The sequence below is a fragment of the Cryptotermes secundus genome, unplaced genomic scaffold (genome assembly GCF_002891405.2).
Source record: "Cryptotermes secundus unplaced genomic scaffold, Csec_1.0 scaffold572, whole genome shotgun sequence".
Taxonomy (NCBI): domain Eukaryota; kingdom Metazoa; phylum Arthropoda; class Insecta; order Blattodea; family Kalotermitidae; genus Cryptotermes; species Cryptotermes secundus.
Genome location: NW_019725849.1, coordinates 726470 through 754076, shown reverse-complemented (window position 1 = coordinate 754076; position 27607 = coordinate 726470). Strand labels below are relative to the sequence as shown.

General features: G+C 42.9%; 1 protein-coding gene across 5 annotated transcripts in view; it reads left to right on the top strand.

Annotated features, from left to right (window-relative positions):
• Positions 1 to 27607, top strand: part of LOC111863752 (proton channel OtopLc) — an 82088-nt gene that overhangs the window by 9644 nt on the left and 44837 nt on the right. For 3 of the 5 annotated variants that reach the window (XM_023850366.2, XM_023850365.2, XM_023850367.2), the window contains exons 2-4: positions 4417 to 4572; positions 5979 to 6085; positions 23598 to 23712. In XM_023850366.2, coding sequence (XP_023706134.1) covers positions 4429 to 4572; positions 5979 to 6085; positions 23598 to 23712 — 366 coding nt within the window. In that variant the 5' untranslated portion in view covers positions 4417 to 4428. Of the gene's footprint in view, positions 1 to 4416; positions 4573 to 5978; positions 6086 to 18798; positions 19014 to 23597; positions 23713 to 27607 lie in introns of those variants that run through there. The other 2 variants (XM_023850370.2, XM_023850369.2) reach the window with 1 other exon arrangement.

The window sequence follows — 27607 nt, the reverse complement described above, 5'->3', positions numbered from 1 at the left end:
AGCCGTTGTCTGGCAACAGACGTCTCTGCTGTGCTTTTCTGACTACACACTTCTGGCGTTCAGGCGTCATGTCGCGGTATGAAGAAGAGAAAGAGTTGATAGTGTTTTGGTGGAAGGGGAATATTGAGAGACATTGTATTGTAAGGGGAGGGCAGAAAAATGCTCCTGAAATTTCACCTGAAGTGCCCAAGTGCGCACCCCTCCTTGTGGCGGAGATATTTCTGAGGCAGGGCAAAGAGTTAGAAAGTGAAGAAGGCAAAGTGTTAGGAAGTGGATTTTGAAGTTCATCTACGTAATTTTTTAAAACGCATTCCTACCTCACAATAAGCACACTGTATCCCCATTGCAAAAGACTTAACGATCAATTCTGGAAATGATAGCTGTTTATTGTAAGAATCATGCGAAACAAAAATATATAGCTGTTTGGGCAAAATATAGATGTCCGTGTTTTAAAACCTTTCTCACAAATAGTTACCTGTCCTTCAAAACGCTGATAGTTGTATGGGATGCATTATTTGTCTGTAGACTTCAGAATAACTATATTTTGGGCAATGACGCGTTAAGAAGTATCAGAAATTTACGTGTTTTTTCGCATAGTGGGGGGTGGAGTCCAACTGGGTCCACTCGGCACGGCGGCCACTGATTGGCCTATTGCAGCCTGCACCGGGTGGTTATGATGATGGAGAATTTGGTGGAATGAAGATTGGCATGGGAAACCGAAGTACTCGGAGAAAACCCGCCCCAGCGCCACTTTGTCCACCACAAATTCCACTTTGCCAGACCCCGGATCGAACCCGGGCCGCTGCGGTGGGAAGCCAGTGACTAACCGATTGAGCTATGGCGCGGCCAACTTACATGTTAGTTCAGAGTTTCTTCCTGTGGAGAGAAGTTGCTGGATCTTTTACTGTTAAGCAAAATGCCAAACTTTTGTCGTTCCATCAGTGGCGGCTCGCTCGGAGTGCAGCAACTGCGCGCACAGGCATAAAGTATGAGAAACATGGATCCCATGCTACTGGTCTGGCTCGAATATTGGAACAAGCCAGAAGCACCACTCAATATTGAGCGGCCTCACCGGTACTTCATTTTTCAAGCCTTTGTTGGTGTTTCGGCGCCATTTTACGTCGTTATATTTGACCAGAGGTGTGTCATGGAGATTCTCCCCTGCTGCCGCTGCTGTCAGCCTGGATTCTTACAGCATTCCCCCTGCTTCTCATGCAAAAATGGCATGTATGTTTACATTAAGGATTAGCATTTAAATGGCCAATTGTTTCATAGTAATATCGAAGATTGGAATGCAGAGGGTTGAGTTTAGTTCTGCCATCTGGAATGTGACGCCATGTAGTCTGGCATATGTTTAAAGGCGTTTCAGTGAAACGCGCTGCATCCGTTTCCAAGATCAAAAAGTAAGCCAAGCAAACCGGCCTTATCCTTTGACCCAGGACCTTCCTCCAAAATGTCGCTAAATTTTTACCTGACCACATGGGGTTGTGTCCCAGAAGACATCACAGTCCTTGCTCTGAGAACCCAAATGTCACAGATTTGTTTACTTCCCTGTGTATAGTTTATTAAATGATGCTGTGAGTAACTGATGTGATGATTGGTGAATTACGGCTTGGAAAGGATGTGAGAAGAGGCAGTTGTAGTGTATAATTTATTGTATTATCCTGGGATGAACTGAGAAAATCCACGAAATAGCCTTGTCAGAGTAGTCAGTGTCTTGGCACCTCCTAACTACAAACCTGAGCCACCTTCCTCAGCAGAGGCTCTTGACATAAGAATGCATGAAATATTACCTCAACCCTCCTTGTAAAGCTGTTATTGATTCAGATTCTTCCCTTGGTATAATTGTCAACACTAGAGTTAAACAAGAGTGTATGTTTACATGTCCTTTACCAGACAACTGTACCATCTCCTTTCTTTGCCTTCAGTGAAAGTTTCTGAATGTACTCTGTGCTGTATTGCAGCCTCCATTGGATTGTTGCAGGTTTACTTCTGTGTTTGACAGTGTCACTGTTAAGCAGAATTTAGACTGCAGAGAGTGTGCCCTTGTATTTCATTAACCCTTATGTAAAGAAGAAAATTGGGAGATTAGGGAGAGACACCAGAGTTTTGGGGTTGGGTTGGGGTAGAAATACTATCTTGCTTTGAAGGTTTCTAAGCAGTGCCCACACATCCTTCTGCTGGAGGTATGATTGATAGACGGTGGGGAAGTGAAAGAGATGGATTACAACGTGAACTTTTCTGTGAACAAATGAAAGAAGTTGAGCATTAAGCCCAAATAAATGAATATCATATGAAATTTCAATTCTTACCTCATAGAAAATGCACCACATCTCTGTTACAAAGACCATTTGGTTAATATGTTTAGGAAAATAATTGCTATTCATGGTGAGAGTCATAAGAAACACAATGTCTAGGAACAATGTAAGAGTTTTTCTAATGTTAAAGTATGTTGTACATATAGTTAAGGGTTACACATAGCGGCCTCCGTAGTCTAGAGGTGACGTTCCCACCTCATGACTCGTAGTACGCGGGTTCAAATACCTGGCGGAGGTCGTCGAATTTTTAAGGGCGGAAAAATTCAGGGAACAAGTCCTCTGGGAGGGAATTTAAGCCGTGGGTCCCGTGTCGTAGATTTACGGCACGTAAAAGAACCTCATGTCTCTAGGAGACCTTTGAGCTAAATTTAGGCAATTTCCCACTCAAGTAGTTTCCAATGCCTCCGGTAGATGGGGGAGCTTAGTTACCACTGCCAGAGGAGGGACGACCTCACTGATAGAAAGGGACTAACTATCAGATACCACTGCCAGAGGAGGTTGAAACCTTGCTGGCAGAAAGGGGCTGATAGTAAGCACCAGTACCGGTAGGGTATGGAGACAGTAGAAATTAAAGGGGGATGCACAATGGACCACTAACCGGTCTAAGTGTGTGGGAAAACCCACCCCCTCAATACGGAATACGGAAATAAGGGTTACACATGCATCACATCAAACATGTAGATAAAGTATAGAATGAAGTGTTGAAATCAACAGTGAAATTAATATATTAATATGGGACACAAACTACCATGTCTAAGCTCAAAGAAACCTTTCTTTACTCTAAAGAGTGTGAGTAGAATAGAGAGCGGATTATTCAGATCAAAGGCTGAAGTTTAGAAATCTGTTATAATAAACAGCAACAAGGAACTTCATAACTTGTACTCTTATGATCATAATCAAGGAGGATGAGATGGGCAGGGCATGTTGCATGAATGGGTGTGAGGAGGAATGAATATAGAATATTGGTGGGAAAGCCAGCAAGAAAGAAACCACTATGAAGACAGTGTAATGGGTGGTTGCATAGTATTAAAATGGATGTTAGAGATATAGGATGAGGTGATATGGATTGGTTTGAGCTGGCTCAGGATAGGGATCACTGGAGGGCTGTTGTGAACATGGAAATGAACTTTTGGGTTCCGTAAAATGATGAACGCTCTTGAGTAGCTAGACAATATGCAGCTACTCAAGTAGGGCTCTGCGCCATGAAGTTACTTAGTTAAGCAGCAATTTATGCACATTTATGCAATAGTGTCACACCTAATCCAGAATAGCATATAATTATATTCCTGCTAATTATGGAACTGTCTGGAGACAGTTGCTCTATAACTGATCCTGCACAAGATATTAATGAAATGGTTCTGTGGCCAAGGAGTTACATCAAACATCCAACTGAAGAAGCTCATAAAAGTGTTGACAGGGACATTAACACTGTGCAGACTTTAAAGGGCTGAGAAAACGAGGTTCAGACTCAAAATTACTTAATGGAATTTCAAATGACACGCACACAGATCATACATATGAATCGGATTGTCAGCGTAACACACGCAAACACAAGCACACACATGATACATATTAAAGGGACTGTCAGGGCAACATATACATAACCCAGTGATCAGTTAAGTAGGCTCTACAAAATCTTCATGTCTTTTGATTTATTACATACTGATACAAGAGTTCTGAGAATGTAAATCTATAGTACCATTTATTTTTCAGACTTCATCACTTGGACACAATATTACTAAACTTTCACATGTATATATTCCAATTTCCTCTTTGTACAACATAAATATATAACATAGTTCTCTAACTTCTGCTGCTCTAGTCATGAAGCATTTATTTTTCTCCAACATCAGAGCTATCTTTTCTTTTGACTGAATGGCTGCAATCCTCTGTAGATGCTTTTGCTTACTCACAGCTTCAGTTACCAAAAAAATGCTTATGGAATTGTAAGTATAGATACTGAGTTGGCAGCTTGAAGTACACCTTGACAGCTCCCTTCCATATCTGTCCCTGTTCCTAACTCGCACTTCTCAAGCATTTGTCTGACCTGTGGAGCTAGCCAGTTGCTGTTAAGAATGCCTTTATCCGTGTGTTTCAGGAAACAGACGGAATGCAGCGCTGTCCGTATATCCATGAGATGAAAGAACGATTGCTCAGTAGTCAAGGTTCGAACCCAGAACAACAATTACTGGAAGGAATGGACAAAGACGTGCTTGAAATTCATGGTGACCCCACAGTGGGCACAGTTGTCAAGGTATGACCCTTGCTGCAACAATACAATTTGCACTGTCACAGTTGTCACTGTCGCGTTTGTCAGTGTAACAGTGGATCTCATTATGGTGCTATTTCCAATTCTCGGTGCAAATTGTGTTCCTATTGTTGCACTCTTCACTTACACATCTCAGTCTAACAGTTCTCACTACATAGTATTTCTAATTACAATAATGCATTATTATATTCAAGCGAACTATACCGACCGAATGACCGCCGCTTGTTGTCGAAGTTTAGTGCCAACTTTTGTGGATAGAGGGTGTTGCATGGTCAGTGCAATGATTCCCCATGGCCGTTAATTTCGCTTTTATAGACCGGAGACACTATTTCCTTGAAATAGCTCCTCAATTATCATCACGAGCCTGAGCGGACCCAGACCTCTGCGTCTGTAGCCAGGAACTCTGACCACTAGACCACAAAGGCAGTCCAATGTGTATATACTGGCCAGTGTATATAGAAGGAAAGGGGTTTGTAAAAGCTCTGTATACCTGATGATGGCTGCAATAGGCCGAAACATGTAATACATGCAATGCAGGGTGTGTTTATACCAGAATTGTGTGGATTGAAAATAATAAACATTATCTTACAATATGACACTACAGTATAATATTTCTAATAACAACTGTGTTGAACATTTCTCATCATAAAACTGTCAGTAAACTATGCCTCCCAGAACATGATATTTACGCTCTCACTGGATCACTCCGGGTTGATATGTGGTAGGCATAGTCGGTTGAGACACTATACTACAAGCTGGAAGGTTTGCAGGTTCAAATCCTGATGAGGTAATTTTTCTTTTTAATTGATCTAATCATCCCAGTCGGGGGGCATGCTATAGCGTAGCTGGTTGAGGCACTATGCTACAAGCTGGAAGGTCATGGGTTCAAGTCCGATAGGGTCAAATCAGCCTCTAACAGAAATGAGTACCAGGAATATTCTTGGGATAAAGGGCAGCTGGCACGTAGGGCTGACAACCTTGCCGCCATCTATGAGCCGATTGTCCAGAAGATGTGGGAACCTCAATGTCTCACAACCCTATAGGCCTCCACAGCCTGTTACAGGGATACCTTTACTTACTTTTATTTTTAATCCTCCCAGTCACACTATGGTCCTGGGGTTAAAGGGCAGCTGATGCATAAAGCTGACAACCTCACTGCCATCTGTGAGCCAGTTGTCTATAAAATGTGGGAACCTCTACATCTCACAAACCTATGAGCCTCCATGGCCTGTTACCCTTTAGCTGGCACACTACTTTCTGTGACACATTTATCACAATGTTAGCACTCATTCTGACCCATTTCTCTCTAATGAGCAGGTAACTGTGTGCAGAGATGCATTGTGTGTGTGTGGAGTGAGGCTTGTGTTAACTGTGGCGTTCTTGTGTTGTAGCTCAACCCTGGAGGTTATGGCTCCCACACCTCACCAACACACCACTGCACCAGACAACACCTCTCTGATGACTTCAATGAGGAGCCTTTTCTACCCAAAAATGCAAAGTAAGTGCATCAGAAATCATTTCTTACTAATGAAAATGGCAAGCAAATTGTCACACACACTTGGTTATGCTTAGCATCAGTATACTGCTCTTCATCTACTGGTGACACTGGTAGACTAACGTATCTCAATATCTAATATTTAGGATACATGATAATGAATCAGAGAGACTGTATAATCCATTGTGTAGTAATGCTGTTTGTCTAAGACACCTTTGAGTGTGTATCACAATCTTACAGCTACACAGATGGATACATCATCATTATAATTAATTCGCTTAGGGGTGTTGGGGGGTGCAGTCCAACTGGGTCCACTCGACACGGCGGCCACTGATTGGCCTATTGTAGCCTGCCCCAGGTGATTATGATGATGGAATTTGGTGGAATGAAAATTAGCAGGGGAAACCGAAGTACTCGGAGAAAACCCGCCCAAGCGCCACTTTGTCCACCACAAATCCCACTTGACCAGACCCGGGATTGAACCCGGACCATCGCGGTGGGAAGCCGGCGACATCGGCTTCATGCACAGTCCAACATCACATTTCTTGCACTTCAGTTTCCTTTAAATTTCATCATCTTCCCCTCTATGTTTCATTGCCATTGTACGTGTATGATGAATAAAACTCCAGTATTCAGATTCACTATGAACTCAGAGAAAACTGAATGCACTTTGTATCTCAGCTGCCATAAAACCGTTTGTTTGCAACCATAGAAAGGGCAATATTTTCTTGCAGCTGCAATGGAAGGGCTTGGCACTGATATACAAAACAAAGAATTTTCGCTCCATAGTAAGTTGGATTTGAGGTTTTAGCAACAGTGAGCATGAAAAGTACTATTTATGCGATATGATGACATGTGGTCTGGTAAATGTGCATGAAATTCTAGGCAAACCAGAATGTATAACTAAGTGTTAATACAGGGAGGCTTGAAAACTCACTGAAAAAGTTGTTGCCTTTCATATCTCATCAGCTCACACCACAGCAACAACACAGAATGAAGGTTATTGGCCTGCTTGCAGCAGGTACTCCCTTTCATATGTCTCACAAAATTAATGTCATCTGAATAAAGCATGGGACCTATAATCATCCTGGCACTCAGGGAACACCAGCTTTTATATCATGGAGTGAAATGTTTTGTATAACATGTGAATTTCTGTACTTCAGTGTTTTTGTGTGGTCACATGTCCATTTGAAAATTTGCTGTGTTTCTGTAAGGTCAAAGCTACAGTCACTTTAATGGTGTCCTTGCAGTCCCTTATGATATTTCTGTATGCTTGTCCAGGTTGCTTAAAAGCTTGCAAGGCAAATATTGAAGCTGTGCTCTAATATCATCCAGCATTTCTTGTTCTAATGCTTCAGATTTATGCTCTTATTTTCTGTCTCTCTGATTGCCAGTTGTTTCTCCTTTATAGACAGGACTCTGAATAGTGATTCTGTGGGGAACACAAACTTCTAAAACTTTCTTCTTCTAGATTTTCTCTAACACTTCATAGCAGACTTACAGTTAACACAATAGTCATATGACAACCCCAAGTAATCTAGCATAAACTTAACCATATCTAATGCAGGGAAACTTTCAAGAGACATAACAAAATAATTGAAATTACAGCACAGTTGTGGGCAGCTTACAGGCACATGATCTAGTAATTTCTATAACTGCTATCTTTATTTAATTCACAGTTGCAAAATTGATTTTAAGATGGTACTTATTTCATCTAATCTTTGGTTTTGTTTGAATGGGCATCTCCTTATAAGGTGAAGAGAAAAAATACAGATATACAGCAATGTACTGTATGGAATTTAGATGTGTAGACACTGAAACACCTCTGTTGAATGCTAGAAATTTCTGACGTGGGTCAGGATTTAACACTTGTTCTTGCAACTTCCAATGTACTTGGTAGTAGCTTCCATAATCTTATATAGACAGACCTTAAACATGCTCAGATGCCCTGATTATGTTCCAAAAGGGTAGCTATAGTAGCAGCTATGTGGTGGACCACCAAGTGGCCTTCACATAGGCACATATGATTTGAATGGCTTTCTTGTTACAGCTTTTGCCTGAAACAAATTTCCATTTTTGATAGCATCCATATGCAGAGAGATTTGATATGTATACAAGGGTGGATCAAATGAAGGGTCAGCTGTGGAAAGAGGTTTTAGGGATGGGGATTGTTTATTTTGATGGTTCTGCACATTTGTTGCATCTGAGCCAAGAACAATGTATGGCCATGTATTCATGCAAGAGAAGTATACAAAATATATGAACTAGAAAATGGCAGTACACTAAACACTCGCTAATCCAGTTACATTTAATCTGATATTGGATAATTCAGATTAAATTATGAAAAATTAAATTTCTGTTCACAGCTGAGTACATAGTTTAAGAGACACATGGGATTTAGGAGCAAGAGCGATAAGAGCAACAAAACCTTCAGGCTGTGTGAAGGCAGCTGGAGAGACTGAAATCATGCAAGAAAATATCCAAGATTTGCTTGAGCTGGATGAAAGAGACCCTGGATTTCAGCTTCTGACAGAGGAATAAATCACTGCAGACGATATTAAGGATTCTGCTATGGAAGCAGATTCAAGTAATAAACGGGATGAACTTCAAGAATCTATTCCATTTATGTTTCTTTTTTAATTTTTTAAGGATATCTTTTGCTTCATTTATCCAGATTATCACTTAATCCGGATGACTTCACCCCCCAAATTAAGCTGGATTAGCGAAGGTTTACTGTACTTAATGGTTTGAGATCTCACATAAAACACGTACCACAAGGTTACCGGGACGTTTACAATGGAATGTTGTCTGCTGGTACACCTCCAAAAAACTAAAGCACTGGGAAAGTAGCAATAGCTAAACATCAAACAATGTCAGAGATTGAGGAACATTAAGCAGATATGGAAGAACTAATTTCAAATCATGCTGCCATGTTTAGCATTGTAACCGCCTAAAAATTGTAAGCATATCTAATCATTTATCTAGTTTTGAGTTATGGTAAAAATACTGTATAGACAAATCTATCTGACATTATCATGCCACATTCCTGATGAACAATTTGCCTTCTTACCAAGAAGAAATATGACACTACAACTACTGCACTTCACAGAATATGTTACTGACAAATTCAACGAACAGCAACCATGTTCCTTGGTATGCTCAAAGCATACATCATCATCTGGATAATGGACTCATCTACAAGTTACACACAGCTGGAATACCAGATTCCATTATAGACCCAAGTTTTCTTGACCTTGGCACTAGTTGGAGGTGAGTGGTCAGTATCACACACATGTGACTTTATCCCTGGGGAAAGAGCCCCCAGTACCCACTGTATAGGAGGCTGGGTAGGCTCCAGAGCCGGTCTGGATGACGTGGAGAGGAGAAAATTCTTGATCCTACCGGGACTCAAACTCCAACCCCTTGGTCATCCAGCCCGTAGTCAGTCGTTATACTGACTGCACTATCCTGGCTCCAGGCAAGTGTCCACATACAGGCTAAAACTATTTGAACAAGAAAGTTCGTGGTCGCTAGAAGGAAAATATTTGGGCACACGCTTTGACAGGAGCTTGACATTGAAAGCGCACNTAGGAGGCTGGGTAGGCTCCAGAGCCGGTCTGGATGACGTGGAGAGAAGAAAATTCTTGATCCTATCGGGACTCAAACTCCAACCCCTTGGTCATCCAGCCCATAGTCAGTCGTTATACTGACTGCACTATCCTGGCTCCAGGCAAGTGTCCACATACAGGCTAAAACTATTTGAACAAGAAAGTTCGTGGTCGCTAGAAGGAAAATATTTGGGCACACGCTTTGACAGGAGCTTGACATTGAAAGCGCACAATAAGCTGTGGGAAATAAAGCATTGTAACGCTTTGTAGCACTCTACTCTATCTTTAAATGTTGAATACTTAACATGAAATTAGAAACCCATTTATACAGATAACTAATCCATCCCATGGTACTGTATGGAACTCCTGCATGGGGCTATGTGGCCACAAGCAAACAAGTAATTCAGAACAAAATTATTCAGAGTATCTCTGAAGAGGAAAGATTTACCTCAAATACATCAATCCATACCGCATTAGATGTCAGAACCTTAACCGAAGAGATTGAGAGTGCAGCCATAATGCTATATCAATGCATCATGCAACACAACCACCTGATCATAGCAGCACTAGGAAATTATGACATTCACATGCGCTTCACACCTCAGAAATCACTGCATTAACAGATCAAAAATGCAGGCAACCTACGGATGATGCACGAGTGTCGCAATAGCACCTCACAACAAGAGCAACACCAGAATGGACACACCACATCTGAGAAGCCAGGGTCCCCTGGGGGACCGTGCTTCTCTTCACAAATCATAATCCAGCTGAGCACTGTAAGTGTTGATTTTTGTTATCTCCTTACTGTTCACATGATAGTTGCAGGGGTTTAGCACCAAGCCACAGAATTCCTTGTTAGATTCTAAGTTTACATGACGGTGACTGTAAATAATCTTCTGGAATATGAATCTGTGCATTTTAGTAAATGTTTACCAGCTATTAAGAGGAACTACTGCATCCATCTTGAAGGTCAAATAGTAAGCTAAGCAAGTAAACAAGCAATAGACACTCTGGTTGCTGCTTGTATGCAACCTTACTCTTTGGCCATAATGACAGAAGCAGTATGCTTTTCTGAAATGTTTGTGAATTTTAGTTGGTACACAGCATCACATCTAAGAATATAACATTGTCACGTATCCAGGGTGTGTGTGTCTAATAGCGCCGCGCCATAGCTCAAGCAGTTAGTCGCTGGCTTCCCACCGCAGCAGCCCGGGTTTGATCCCGGGTCTGGTCAAGTGAGATTTGTGGTGGACAAAGTGGCACTAGGGTGGGTTTTCTCTGAGTACTTTGGTTTTCCCTGCCAATCTTCATTCCACCTAATTCTCCATCATCATAATCACCTTGGGCAGGCTACAATAGGCCAATCAGTGGCCGCCGTGCCAAGTGAACCCAGTTTGACTTCACCCCCCACTAAGCGAATTGTGTGTCTAATAAGATGAATATTGAATTTGATGATCGAATTTAATGGACGTTTATACAACTGGTTAAAACAGTTCACAAATCACCATTTGACACACACTCATTTTCTTCTAACTAGACACTCGGCTGGAACTTGAATGAACTCCATTGTACTCCATTGTACTCCTTCAGTTCTCTATCTGATTTAATTCTATTCTGTACTACTTACATGGTCTCAAAGCAGACCCATAAGAAACACTTCCTCTACTGTTGTATTTACAGCACTGTTGCATAGCAACATAAGTTATCTGATTGTTGCCTGCATATTCATTGCCATGGGGATATGTTTACTGAGTCGTTGCCTAACAATAGGTCTACATGTCACAGTATTATATATGTAGTTGCCTGCATGACATCTTCAAATTGAACACTGCATTTGTACGATTTGAGGTTCTCACAGTTGTGTTTATGTAGAAGTCTGCCGTCTGGTTCATCACAACATGTAGCAACTTGAAAATCAACCAAGGTTTCGGAGGAATATGTCACCTTCAACTTCAGGGGTGAAGAATGAGCCAAGTAAGGAACCAGCATGAAGTGGTTAGCAAGTAGATTCAACATTGTACTTAGTTCTTCACTGCCTCACTTGACTTGTGAATTACATTTAGTGTCCTCAAGGAGGTTAGAGGTTGTGCTTGGTTGCAGCTGTACTCTCTTGTATGCTTGTATCTCACCTGACTATCCATGGTTCTTCTCAACAGCTCATAGCTTCAGTTTCTTTTGGTTTGTCTTGATTCTGGGCTCTTTTCCTCACTTTAACTTATTCGACAATAGATTCCTTAGAGTTGTGAATAAATTCATGTATACTTACTGAAAGAAGTGTCCTTTCTTCCTCAAAGATATGGTTATGTTCCTCATCAGTATCACAGTATACAATACCTACAAATTTAATTAAGAAATCAAAATTTATGGAATTAATACAAAAAAGTATGGGAATAAGAAATTGCATTCAAACTCCATACCATAATAGTTGCACATCGATGTAGTCCTTTAAAGACTGAATTTCTTCTAAACTCTGAACTTCTAAAATTTAACCTGTACCTAACAGGAAGAATGAATGAATGAATGAATGAATGTATGTATAAGGGGTGGCCTTCTCAGCCCTTACACCGCGACCTACAGTGATCTATTGTGCTTCAACAGGAAGAACATTATGTGTCCGCTACAAAGCCCAGCCAGTTGATGCTGTTTAGGGAAGAAGTCGCTGTTTACAGAACCATATAGAACACACAGATACACAGTGTGGGCAGAATGCAGGGGTCTAGTGCATTAAAGCAGGTGGTCTATATAGCGATTATCGGGTTTTAAAGGTTTAACAGCCTTGGCTACTATTCCTACTGGCAAGAGTATGGAGCAGATTTTCTAAAATGCTTCTATTGATCTCTGTCACATCTGTAGTGTGAGACCACCATGCAGTGTGAAGATGGAAGCAGTATGAACTAGGTATGACACTTCACAACTGTGAAAGCCTAACAGTCAAGTACAGTGTGTCCTTAGCGGTAACTGGGGCTAAGCTGAGCTTAACCTTTGGTGACAAGAGAGAAGAGAAAAAGAGAGTTGATTTTCTAAAACCTGTTTGTGTATTGCATTTATCATTCACTTAAAGAATGGAGATAGTTCCATAGACAGATCAGTGTTTGAAATCCACTCCACAAATATATAGTTTACTTTAATACATGCGATATCGAAAAGAAGGAAAACGCTGGAATGGCTTTCTGTAAAATTTGTTGTCAGGGCTAGGTGAAAAGAACATCTCATGTATTAAATAATGCTTGGACAAGTCAGTTTCACCACAGTATCCTAACCAAGACAGTAGTGCATTTGTTCAGAGAGAGTGATTTTCCAGTATCATGCAAAAGTCATACTGGGGGCTACCAAACACTCAGCCTAGATACTGTAATACAGGTAAGGGCATTTCACCGAAGGCTGTCAGTAGCAGATGAGTGTTACTATTATGCTAAAGTCTGAATGTTACTCCAGCCTCGAGTAATATGTTCTGTTTAAAGAAAATGTTATTCTAGTACAAAATTGTCTTGTTAAGAGCAATATATTTAATTTTGTTTTATTGACGATTTTAGTGATTTTATTTGGATTAGTGAATAACAGGTGGGGGGACACACATTATTCAACAAGCCAGAAGGTCACGTGTTCAATTCCTGATGTGAGGCCTTTGGATTTTTCGATTGACCTAATTCCTCCAGTCACACTGTGGCCCTTGGGTCTACTCAGCCACCAACAGAAGTGAATACCAGGAGCCTTCCTGAGGGAAAACGACATCCAGCACATAAGGCTGACAACCTTACCGCCATCTGTGTGCTGATTGTCTGGAAAACGTGGGAGCCTCGACTCTCACGACCCAGTCCGTAATGATGAATGCAGAAACTTCAACAAAACGTGCGAGTAAAGATCACAACATAAATGCTGAAGTTAAGTATATCATGAGGTGTAATACTGATACAAACAAGACATTGCCCTTCACTCTGGCCTTACCACAGCTATTCAAGGGTCACAAAGAACGTTTTCCTAGCAAACTCATGAGTACCACTGTGGAGGAACATCCTGTGTTTTCAAAAGATAAATCAGAGATTTAATTAAGAGTAGTTGAAACAAATGACACGTTTGCCAAACATAAAATCCGTTTTTGCCCTTGGAATTTAGTGAATGAAAGCATTCTGGAAAACATCCTCTTAGAAATTCACAAACTAGTGGAAATATTTGTAACAGCAACAGTTGGCCATGCCATAGCTCAGGCTGTTAGTCTCCGGCAGCCTTGGTACGAGCCCAAGTAAGGACATGTGGGATTTATGGTGGACAAAATGGCACTGGGGCAGGTATTTTCTGAGCACTCAGTTTTCCGCTGCCAATTATCATTCCACCGACTGTTTCACACACATCATCTATCTTCCAGGGCTGGTACAATAGGCCAGTTAGTGGTTGATGTACCAAGTGGACTCAGTCTCACCCCACCCCCAAGAAGCTAAAAAAGAAAACAGCACCAGTGTCGACTGCAGAGCCAGAAAGCTGCTGTAGAACTGTTAAACAATAGTGATGACCTACATGAGGAAGTCCTTGGGGCAAGAAGGCCATATCACTTTGGCTGTTCTCTGTATCCACAAAGGTTTTTTTACAGACACTCCAAAATTCAACCACAAAGTATTAAGAGTTGTTTGCATCACAGAAGACTCAAAGGGGGAAGTTTCTTTATAAATAGATGATATTAAACGAATTTGTTATTTCACACAAATTTTCATGAATTACTTTGAAACGTGCCATTTAATAAGGGTGATACTGACACGGCTAACAAGACCGATTAGTTCAATTTTAAAACAGCCCTTAAATAAAGGTTATTATTACCTTTATCAATAATGTTAACATCATAACCATCGACACCATACAAGAAATTGTAAGCCACTATATCAGTGTGTACTTTAGCCGCATCATCTATTGAGGCCACTAACCGCCACTGCTCAAACTCGGTTTAAATGCCAGCCACTTTATGTCAATTGAACTGTACGCCTTTATTCTTTGTATGGTATCGAAGTTCCGTCCCTGCGAGTGTAAGTGACCTCACTTGAGGTCACGCACCCCAATAGAGTGTGTCAACCCCAAATCGTGAAGGGGGATCAATAGAGCGCTGCAGCTGGAGCAACGGCACAGACCTAAGTGCGCGGTTCATTGTCGTTTAACAGTTGTTGGCGCTGTATGCCAAACCATGCAAGGTACACTGTTTACTATATGTACCACCCACTTTAACATACTCTGCATTCTGTGCACATTGTGTGTTTGTATGTTTCGTATGGTTCTCACAATAAGCAGCTACTGTTTCTCCAAGCAGTGCTAACCGGCTGTGCTTTGCAGCGGAGACGTGATGTTTTCCTGTGAGGTACGAACTGAATATTTAAATGTTACCCAGATAAGCTTCAGCTTGTGAAGGGTTGCTACACAGTAGTTATTTCTAACTGCGCGTTGCGTAGGAAACGCTAGTTATTATGTCAGTGCTGTTGCAAGCACAGATCAAATGACACGCGAAGAAACGACCAGGTGGTGTCTGCATTAATGGCTTCGACCTACAGTCAGTCGGGACCTGTCTGGTTGGCTCTCGGCCGGATCACCGAACCTTCTGTTGATCTAACTTTTACCATAGTTGCCCAAGCCGCTCTAACACTGAACCAGCTGCTGCTCCCGGAATGCATGGCGTAGTCATTTATTTGTCTGTTCCTTGTTTTTGCATGGCACAACAATCGCAGCATGGAGATAGAATTCATTATATGAGGACAACCATTTTTACAATATTGTCTCTTATTTGGATATTACGCCGTCTAGTCCGTTAAAAGTCAACCGACGTTTCGAAGGAACATCGCCTCCATCTCCAGGCCGAAGAATAAGCAAGAAATCAGCGTGAAAAAGGTGGCAAACCGGCTTATTCGTTCCTGAAGAAGAAGGCAGTAACTTCCAACTGACTACACAACGTTAATGCCAGAAGATGTTATTCTTCATGACCACTGCTGTGAGAACCTCGAATACCACATGTCACGTGATGTATACAAGGCAGTGCGCGCCTGTGTACCGGACTGAATCAGACCCAAAGGGTTATTGCGAAGTGTTCTCTGACTCTACGGAACTGTTACGAGCGAGCATAGAGGAGTGGCCTCGGGTTGTCGCAACGTTTATCGAATGGAAGTCGGCAGTGCGTGTCCAGAGGATATGTATGCGTGAAGTTGGTCCTGAATGTATCACATGCCGCGTAGAGCATTTCAAAAGCTATTTTGAGAAAAAATTGATGATTTTATTTTACTTCGTGTCCAAACCCCCCCCCCCCTTTCGATAGCCCTACGTGTGGAACTTCAAGATATGTTAGCACTGGCCAAAAGAGAGGTAGCAGGGGGGACTACATTGGGTCACACGGTTGCCTACTGTGATGAGGGGAAGACGGTTGAGTCAAAAATACATTTCGAAACTAGAGAAAACACAGTCATCGCTGTGCAAATTTACGTCAGATGGTAGAGTCCAGAATTTCGACATTTAGTCCTTAGCAGACACTTAGTACTCGTATATGCTCGTAAAATAAAAGGCGCTTCATAAGAGCAATACCACTCTAATGAAAATAATCTACTCGTAAAATTCGACAGATTCAGTTTTACTGGGCAGTGAGTGGGGGGAAATGTTCACACAACTGATGCAAAAACAAAATAGTCTAGATCCCTCAACTTGTGCGGCAGTGTGCGCATGCGCAGTGACTATTTCGGAGTAGGGTGTGACTGAGTCCCTTGATATCGCAACCTCAAGTGTGCCTCCTCTGCCTGTCCCTGAAGATACATGGGTACAGAGCATTGGAAGGATGGCCACTGGATGGGCAAGACTGAAGTGCTTACAGGAGAACCTGCCCCAGGGCCACTTTGTCCTCCACGAGTCCCATATGAAGAGCCCTGGGACTGAACCCGAGCTTCCGCGGTAAGGAGCAGGTGGCTAAGAGTCCGGGATGCGGCACGCGATTCAAGTAGGCTTATTATTCAGTGCAAAAACGTGGACGTTGATGGACGCCGGGCGGTTCAGAGACCTTCGTGCAATGTACAGTCTCCGCTCAAGATTCCAGAGCAGTGGGTCTCACCCTTCTGGTACTCGGGCGCGCGTCGGATCCTGGTTTGTTTTGTGTCGCACTGGAAATAGCGCCTGGAAATAAAACTCGCAGCACAAGTACGCATTCGTTTCAATATCATTTGTTGTGTAAAGATATGCCATTATCTTGAAACAGAAAGAAAACTGAGTTCTGTCACAAACATAAAATTTAGAAGGCAGTTCAATTGCGTATATTGCGTATTGCGTGCATTATCTTGTCTTTGTTACATTTTATAAGGATATATTTGGCATCTTTGGCGATAAGACATATACTTACCTTTCTCTGGAGTGCAATATAAAAGCTTGGCGAAATGAGTAACTGTAGAAGACGCGTCGTTTCAAAAGCAAATTCGGTTGTAATATGTCTGTGTACAGACCTGTGGCCTTTCAGAGACCACACAGAATACACTGCTGTGGTCAGTTGACTTAATTAACTAGAGAATGAAGAGTGGTATCCTAAGGCTCGGGTAATTACAGAAACAAATGATTCCACAAATGTCAGCAAGACAGTGTTACAAAATTCAACTTCTACTTGTAAGTAGATATGGGGTTATATGGGTTTCTGCCCCATTGCCCATTTAACGACGCTGTCTGTCGCTCAGGCTGCGTAGTTTCGAATAACAGGATGATTAGTAAATAATGGGTTAGAGGAAAATCACGAAATATCTCAGGATAACGGGTCTCCGAGGCGAGGTTTTAACCCTGGATCTCAAAAGGCAGGAATCCTGTCTATTCAGCCGCGACGTTTGGCCCTAGGACTGGAGTAACCGGAGAGCTAGCCCAACGGGATCGAAAGACTCATTCGTGGAAGTGTCACACTTGTCCCTTTTACTTTATGCATGTTTATTCCCCCAGAAGAATGGACGGTCGGTTTCGTCACACATTTCATTTAAGGCAACCAAGGAAGGTGTATTTCTTATCTGGAAATTGCACCGAGAAGAGTGAAACAGCACTCACAAAGGTCACAGACTTCCAGACCTACAGATCCCGGCTGTTATGTCTTATTTCGATAATACATAACTGAAATCCAAGTCACTCGCTAGACGTATGTGCCGGGATCATACGTAAATGATCTTAAAGTCAGCTCTGGTGTATTAATTGTTGTATTTCTTGCATTATTATTATTATTATTATTATTATTATTATTATTATTAGGGGCATGCGGTGTCGGTAGTTGGCTGAGGCACTATGCTACAAGCTGCAAGGCTCGATTCCCGATTAGGTAAATGGATTTCTCAATCGACCTAATCCTTCCAGCCTCACTGTGGCCCTAGGGTCGACTCAGTCTCTAACAGAAATGAGTAGAAGGAATCTTCCTGGGGGTAAAGGGTGTCCGGTGCGTAAGGCTGACAACCTCATCGCCATCTCTGAGTCGATTGTCCAGAAAGTGTGGGTGCCTCGACGTCTCACAAACCTATGGGCCTTCACGGCCTGTTGCAGGGATAGCTTTACCTCTTTTACTATCTGCTTTCACAATGAAATGTGCTGCATTTTGCCCAAATAATGTATTTATATGTACTGTATGACTCCCAGACAAAAGAGCTATTTTTTTTCAGTGAATGTCATTAACCGACTGTTCTTTGTAATGAACACGCAATTTGTTTTCTGTGAAATAGGATCTAATTTTAAAGTACTGTTTATTTTAATTTCAACTTCAGAGAGTTAATGCTAGAATATGCATAATGTTATTGTGTATAAAGTTCATACAATTTTTTTACTGGCTGTGTTGACGGGGACGATTATGGATTGCGCAGCGGATTAAACTAACTTACGTTAATTATAGAAAAATGGAATTAAAACCGAACAAGAGCAAACTTTGCGTAAAAGAGAATATTTATATCGGTGTTAAAAGCGTGAGAAACGAATACTATGGCACATCAAGACACACCTGTGAGCATGCAAACACACTGTGACCTCGCAAGGTCACTCGGACATCACCCCGCGCCTTGCGCCGGGCCGTGTGAACCCCGGACGTGATGCGCGCGCAGCCTCATCTCTCTGCTGCAGTCTCTCGAAGGAGCAGCTCAGAGTGGCCTGCCTACCGAGCAAGGGGCAAGTCGCGTACAGTTATCGTTCGGGATGGTTGGCGGGGGCGACGTGAAAGTCGCCACCGTTGAGGTGGAATCCGTTGACAACATGGCCACACTTCCGGTATCCAGGGCTCACGGCGGAAGTGACGTCACGGCGGAGAAGAACAATGTGACCAACAAGGAGATGGAACTGAAGAAAGTGCGGCCGCAGCCTCTGACTAGGTAACGGAAACACGTGGAAAAGCGTCGTATGGTAGACAAGGATTGTAATGGCTTGGGTCTCACCAGACCAGCAGGATACGTCAGCTTCTCGCAACCCCTGTGTCCGTCTGCAGAATCGTTGGCTTTAAATTTGTTGCACAGAAAGAACGGTTTCTCTTACGATGCTCCCGCTCTGTAAACAATATATAGTGCCGAATGGTAGGATGACCGATGAACGATGAATGCGAAGGATTCGGTAGGAGGCGGTCGTGTCCAAATCGAGGAACTATCCCTACATTTTCCTCACGGGGCTGAAGAAAAACACGAAAACCCTCACTTATGAGAGCCAGTGTCCTTGCCGAAATTTGTAGCGAGCGTTTCCCCTATACTAGTCTGGACTGTCACCGCTGTGCCGATCTGCTCAGCGGACCAGTTACACTCCGATGTTGTATTGTTTTGTAGGTTTCGCGGTAAAGGTAATGAGCCTTCGGGTTTCGTAACAGACAGACTAAAATATTTGGGACATTTGTATCGCCCGAGTCAACAAAAAAGGAATCTCCACGTTTCGGGGATTGGCTGCGTTTGCTTTATTATTGGAAGAAAACAAGATGAAGGGCAGTCCAGTCCGTGGGATCCCAACGACTCTAGGCGGAACCACGGTTAGAAAATGGCCTAGACTAGGGACACAGCGGAATGGCCTTTCTTTCTTCTAGCCTATCCAGCAAGTTAGCACAACCGATAACGAGTTGGACCATATACTCGGGAGTTGTCCGGTTAGAATCTCGGACGGGACCCTGCTCACCCAGACGGGGGATATCCCATGGATTTCCTCAGCCCTTCCAAGCAAATACCACGAACTGTTCCTTTCAAAATTTTTCAATTTATTATTCTATATTATCTTAAATTCTGGCAGCGTATTTAATTGGAATAGAAACAAAAAAATTCTTTTCATGCTCACATGATGAAGGAACTGGCAAATTCCGAAATGCAGTTGGAAGGGCATGGACAGCAGTGGCAAGTTCCTTTCCTAACACATGTATCTATTTAGCATTTAAAGCTACAGTATCAGCAAAACAGCTATTCTTTTTCTAGAGGGACGAGTTCGAGACAGGAAACTGTGTTGTGTTCCGGATAGACGGACTGACAGCTTGCTCAGGGTACCCTGTTACTTGGCCACGATTTGCCTTCGGATGCTGCTTCCACTCGTGTGGGCGTGGCACCCCCTGTGGCCGTGGCAAACCCTCCATACCTACTTTTTCATTTTTTTTTAATCTAAGGGTAGTGTGAGACTGAGTCCACTTGATATGTCGACCACTGTTTGGCCTATTGCACCGCCCCGGATAGTAGATGATAATGATGATAACTATGGAGTAGTCTGTGAAATGAGAATTGGCAGGGGAAACCGAAGTTCTCGGAGAAAACCTGCGACAGTGCCATTTGGTCCACCACAAATCCCACATGACTTGGGCTAGAACCCAGGCCACAGCTTGAGAAGCCGACGAGTAACCACCTGAGATAAGGCACAACCCACATTCTTAAACTTTAATATTAAAATTCTGCAGTTTGTCCACAGACTACAACTGTGCTTCATATGATTATCAGAATAAAGGCGTTATTTCCCTAAGAAGATTTACCGGTTGCTCTAATGAAGCGGTGTGTTCCCTGTGAGGTGGGAGCTGAATCTTTAAGTGCCACGTAGACAAATTTTAGTCTTCAGTCTATCTTGACACAGGTTTTCTTGGTTTCCTCTGAATTTAATAGAATGGTGAGACGGCTCCCTAGGACAAAGTTTGTTATTGCATGCTTCTCGTGCAACACTCCTGATTTAAAATTCATCAATTTAGACTTCAGTGAAGTGAAATGGATGGAACCACAGTGAATCGTCAAGGTTGGGTTGCGTTACTGACCAGAGGGCCCCAAGTTTCTACCCGCAATCTTCCCACAAGTAATTGCGCTCTCTCGTAAATGTAAACTTGAGTTCCACAACAGGGGGTGGGGGAGGTCGCATCTTGACTGCACACAGCTCTTATGGGCTATACGCCCATAGAACTGTTTGCTAGTTGGACATGACGCAGCAGCGCGTGTTCAGAAGATGGTTATCGGACCTGGCATGTATCCAATTCCATTCAGATTTGGTCCTAACGATCTGCAGCCATAAGCTTCATCTTAATGTTGTCCCAAATTCGATATGCATTACTTGATATCCTCATCCTAGCTACACTCCCTGTCCATCGTAACTGTCCAAATACATTTGACTTTAACCATGATGAGTGACGTGCATAAATCTCGAAGTTCATCATTGCGTAATTCCGGGTAGCGTAACTTCCACGTATTCTCCTCCGGAACGCTCTTGTACTCAATGAACTAATTCCGTGAAGCAGATTCCTCTTGAGAAACTAACAGTCGCTCAGTTACTCTTTTTCGCAAATTCTAAGATTCATTTCTGTGTTCATATGAGCCTGTATGGAACCGCCCTCGAGCCAGATGAATCCAGTTCACAACCTTCCACCTCATTTACCTAAGATCCATTTTAATATTATCGTCCCAGTTAGCCTAGATATTCCAAGCGGGATATTTCCTTCAGGTATTTCGGACAAAACTCTGTCTCACAAGTTTGTGCCAAATATCCTACCCATCTCATCCCCCGCGACTTGATCATCCGAATAATACTGAGTAAGGAGTATACACTATTATCATTAATATTATTATGGGCACGCTGTAACATAGTTCGGTGAGACATTGGATTTTTTTTTCAATTGACCTAACCCTTCCAGCCGCACTGTGGCCCGAGTGTCGGCTCAGCCTCTAACAGAAATGATTACGATGAATCTTCCTGATGGTAAAGGGCGGCCGGAACGTAACGCTGACAAACTTACCGACATCTGTGAACCGGTTGTCCATAAAATGTTGGAGCCTCGACGTCTCACAACAGTATGCGCTTGTTACAGGGATAATTTTACTTTTGACAGTTTGTTCAGTAGCTCAGAACAGAAAAAGTCGATTGATAGAAAGTGAACTGTGAATTGCGAAGGTATAGAAGGAAGTATTGATATCCTAAAGTGAGATATGATTAGGACATTTGCTTGTAGGAAACGAAGGAAATCACGAAACAGCTCAGTCAGGGTAGGCAGTCTTCCGGACAAGATTCAAACTCGCAATGTCCCGAATATGAAGTGGCCATGATATTCTCTCAACTTGGAAACTGGATGTCCTCTTTATGATTCACTGACTGGCTTAACATATATTCTTGTTCCACAAGACGGACAAGAGGCGTGAGCCTGAAGGCTTACATATTTCAGAATTATTAGAGTAGTGACTACTGTAAAATATTTCGAAGATTGTAGATGTGTCTCTAGCACACTTCTACTGTATACTGCTTAACAGACAGACTTATCGAGCCCACTTCATTGGCGTTTTGTGTGGTCAGACTTGTCCAACAACTTCAGGGTCGTGGCGGATTTAAAGACAACGAAGATAGGAACCTCAGCTGCTTGGAGAGGAAACTGTCGCAGTTACATCAGTGAAGAATTTCGTTGTTTTTGTCATGTCACCTGAGTCTCTTAGTTCAGAGATATAGACTCCTAGACTCATCGGAACGTGCAGTATGGAAGGGAGAACAGAAGTAAACACAGACTGCTGATGGGCAAACCCCTTGATAGAGAGGGGCGGGGAATGAAATATTAAGACTAATGTAAGAGAAAATGGTTATGGAAACTGGAATCGATGCACGGCCCAGTATCATGTTGTGACAGTCAAATCTGTAACCCTGACAAGCGATAGAAGTGAGTAGTTAGCTTCAAATTCCGGCTACTTTTCCCCCGCGAAAGAGTCCCTGGTACTCAGTGGATAGGTAGCATGGTAGGCCCTTGAGCAGGGCTGGACGCTACGGAGAGGAGAATAATCTCTTACCGCTGCCAGGAATCGGACCCCAGGTCATCGGTCGGCCATCCCTTAGTCTGTTGCTGCATACCGATTGTCAGCTCCTATTGCAGCAGCATTTGTTTCGTGTTGTGACATGTCAGCACAACTTGTATGAAATCCCCCTTGTACGAATTGCGTTAAATTAACGTGTAAACGTTCGGCCACACAGAGCGCTACGCTATGTTCGCTACGTACGCTACGTACGCTGTGTACACTCTGCGACGCAGGTAACATAGGGAACATAGCGTACGTAGCATACGGAAGTCTGTGTGGCCAGTCATATTGGCAATAAATGGAGATATTTTTCTGTTCGTATAGCACTCTGTGTGGCCGAACCTTAATGGGGAGACCGTGTTCTTGTCCGTCTATAGAAGTATTTCACGGATTTCAGTGAAACGTTGTGCTTGCGGGGAGGAGGAGGCCGAGACCTGCATGAAATTTCTTTAGTTAATTCGAATTCGGTCCACATGGACCGAGTGTAACCTGGTTTACGCGAACCTCAGAACCCCACTTAACCACGTAGACCTGCACAAATTTTTGACCCCTGTGAGCCCTGCAACCTTCCACTACTCACCGCTTAGCCAGAGTACAACGACAATCCGTCTTCGCAGCGCATAGCTGCCACCTGCCAGTTATGCTACTGGAGCATACTGTCAACGCTTTGCATTTATGTTTATGTTGCAGGACGTCGTTGTTCATCATCATGAGCTTCATCTACGCCAAGCTGCTGGTGGTCATCTGCATCGCTTACGTCATCTCCGAGGTGGTGACACATAAACTACCTCTTCACTATTACGAGGTACGTACGAATGAAGAGTTGACATGAAAAAGGGCCGTGACAAAGTGCTGTGCGGTTTAATGGCCTGTGTGCCTGCTTACGACAGAAGATGTTTGGAGGTGTGATTGGGCTGGAATGGATTGAGAGGAGGATGTTGTTTTTACGACGAATTTTTGAACTCCAAGTTAGTACAGTCTTGAACGGAAAGCCTGTTGACTGATACTGACGGATATAATCGTTGCAATGTACTGACAGGAAGACCGGGGAACAGTTCCCGGTATTCCCTTTGCTAACACAATGAATCCTAAGACTGAAACGTAACAAACCCTCAAAGTATTTACGAACGCGTCATCTGTAGCACGGCACTAATGCATGGCCACAGACAGCCCGGCAAGGTTACGAATAACTGGATTAGTATGGCTAGTCCACGATTTCGTCGTGTTCCGCTTCACTAATCTGGATTATCGTTTAATCCCGATGACTTCTCCCCCTTCCAAATATTCTGGATTAGCGAGGATTTACTGTGTTCTAATTCGGTAAAAATAGGCATCTGTTTAGCGCGCGAACATTGGTCACGGCTCAAAGGAATCAGCGCGCTGCAACTCGAATTGGAATAAACTGCACTGCGCATTGCGCCCCCTCTGGGGCATCTGATTCGATTGCTTCTGATCTGCTCATCTCGATGCTGCTTGTACGAGTTCTGAAATAATTTGCAGACATTCGTAGATCTTATTACAAAGGACACCCCGACGCACTCTCCACGTTATACAAGGTACTTACTTGTGGAGCTGAGCCCTTCTTGAGGAGAAGCCAAATCTGCAGCTACTCAAGAATTTCCCAGCATTTTATGGAACCCGAAGGTTCATTACGTTGTTTACAAGAGCCCTTCACTGGTCCCTATTCTAAGCTAGATCAATTCAATCCATACCTTCCCATCCTATCTCCCTAAGATCCATTTAATATTGTCGACCCACATACGCATTGGTCTTCCCAGTGGTCCCTTTCCTTCTGGCTTTCCCATCAATATCCTATATGCATTCTTTTCTCTCCCATTCGTGCTACATGTCCTCATTGACTTGATCGTTCTAATTATACTTGGAGAAGAGTAAAAGCTATGAAGCTCCTCATTATGCAGTTTTCTCGAACCTCCTGTCACTTCATCCCTCTTCTGTCCAAATATTCTCAACACCCTGTTCTCAAACACTCTCAGTCTATGTTCCTCCCTTAATATCAGAGACCAAGTTTCACACTCATATAGAACCACAGGAAAAATTATAGTTTTTTATATTCTAATTTTTATGTTTTTGGACAGCAGACCAGAAGACAAAAGGTTCTGGATTGTCAGGGTCCAACAAAATGAACTCAAAACCATAGATAGACAGATAGATAGATACATAGATAGATAGATGAGTTTGAATATGCAGTAAATCAGATATTTTGGTGTGATACCTAATGTTTCAAGAAATAGTGCCACACACTTTCATTCCATATAGTTACCGAATTTATTTTCTATTTCGAAGTCTCGAGACGTGTGTTCGTGGTGTCCCTTCTTTTATGTTTTCATCGAAAGATTATAATTTTTGCTTGATCTTCTAGTTTGATTTATTAGTAGGGTCTGTTATTTAGGTATTCACACAGGCGTCGCAGTAGAGTTTTCAGGACTGCGAGTGCTGTGAGTGTGGTGTCGGCCCGCAGCCGCGCCGCTGCTGGGATGTGTATTGATTTTATGCACCACAGATGCTGGCTGGACCCGGGCCCGGACAGACATTCTCTTCCTCAGTTGAAGCAGACCCACACTCTCTTTGCATGAAAGGAGCTCTCCTGACAGGAATGTCGTGTCTTTCCGCCTAGCAAAGTCCCTTATCTTGGAAAGCGTTGAATTGGTTTCCATTTACTCGTAAGTTGCATTAAGACGTTTTGAGGGCTGTGAATTTGGGGTCATTTTGAGCACTGTTGACCCTTAACCCATATTTCGCACGGAGCTCAAATAGAACGACTGACTACGTGACGCACGTCAGGTACATGCTATAGCAGTCTGTCCCTTGTCACCGCGGCGTGACGCGTGCTTGGGCCTCAACATGTGGACGGTAGTAGAAGATAGCTTGATTGAGCAGTGAGGAACAGCCGACAAGGGGTTATCATCCAGATCAGGGTTGGGCGGAGGGCTAACTTCTCCTCAGCATAAACATCCAACTTGTTACTAAATATTGTACATGGCCTTGAACTTGAGCGTGCTCGTATGGACTCGGTAATGAACCTCGTAAAAGACAGGCAATGCCTGGACTGTCTCAACCACAACCAGCTTCTCGAAAATGATTATGATCAACTGAGACATACTAATAGGTCTGTAGAATTCTGTGAGCCTTTCCGCCAGTGGAAGCTGTCAGTGACCGGAAGCGTCCACAGAGCGGTGCGACCGGACTCTCGTTACAGACCAGAAGTAACCATGATGTTAGGAAAAGAGAAAATTTTGTGGCCAGCTTTATGAAAGCTGCGAAATGACTCTACTTTAGGTTGCTGTAGCAACGAATTATCTGTCAGCGGTACCACGTACGTAGGGCATGAACGACCGAGAATTCCTTCGTTTCTGTGAGTTATTTTTTTTCTTTGAGTACTGATACAATGTTGATGGCGACGTGTGACGTGCATTTAGTATTTATCATGGAATGTGACTCAGTTAATGAACATCCGGTAAAAGCGTTTTTCTCTTCTAAACAGGTAACCCGGAAGTTGTTCATGTACTTAGAGATCAAGTCAGTAAAATCGTGCTGGGAAATTTAATCTGATATCTGCAGGATACCTCAAGTGCATACTCGTCCGTAGCACACCAGGGATATGCACGGCCATGAGACACAGCGCCGGTCACGGTGGCCGCGCGGACTGAAGCAGCAACAGTCTTCGCCTGCTCCAACACTGGGGTCGTGGGTTCGAATCCCACTCGAGGCATGGATGTCTCTATGCGTTCATTCCTCATTGGAGCTGTTCTATATGTAGGTAGCGGCATTGCGATGGGCTGATCCCCCGTCCAAGGAGTCCTACTGACTGTGTGTAGCATTACAAAAGTGAAAAAGCGCCCGCCCCTCAAGAATATAGAGCCATTGATGAATGAATGTATGGAGACACATAGCTCCTTCCCCGCAAGCCATATATATATATATATATAACCTTTTAGAACACGATCCGTTTTGGTGTAGAGGAGTCTCTTGCCCGCCGCAGATCTCAAGTATTCCCACTTTTACGTTTATAATCAGTTTCTCTAACGGCGGTTTTTAATTTGTGTAAACACGGAAGGAAAGCGAGGGAAGAACTTTGTCTTTATTCCCTGGGCATCAATATGGGCTCCGGTATAGTAGTGTCATAAAGTAAGGAAACAGATAAATTCATTTAGATTATTCTGTTGTGCGGTGTGACGCTTTGTAATTTGGTAGAAAATAACTGACGTTTCGGAACAACTTAATGCTTCAATCGTCTATTCTTATAGACAGGGTAAGATGGAGGCAGAAGTTGCTCCGAAATGTTAGTAACTTTCTGCCAAAGTTACACGGCATTGCACCCCCGAGCAGAATAATCTTCGTGTTCACTGCCACATGACCGTTAAAATTTCACGGCATTTAATATGGTTTAGTTACCATATTCCCTGAACATGGAGTTAGTTTTTTTAAAATATATTATTTCATGCTTTATGAACAAACAGGTGATTGAGTTTGGATTTCATTAGTACTACCCACAGCCTCGATTCTCGTCATTTCTACCAGCTCTTCGCCTTGATAGCCACTGCCATCTTCAGGAAAATTCCGACGTCTTGGCAAGGGATTGATGTAATATGTAATGTCATAGCAATATACAGAGTGATTCTAAATTATTGTCGGGGTTTCCGTGGCCTATAAACGGAAACCCTGTCAATATTTTAGACTCA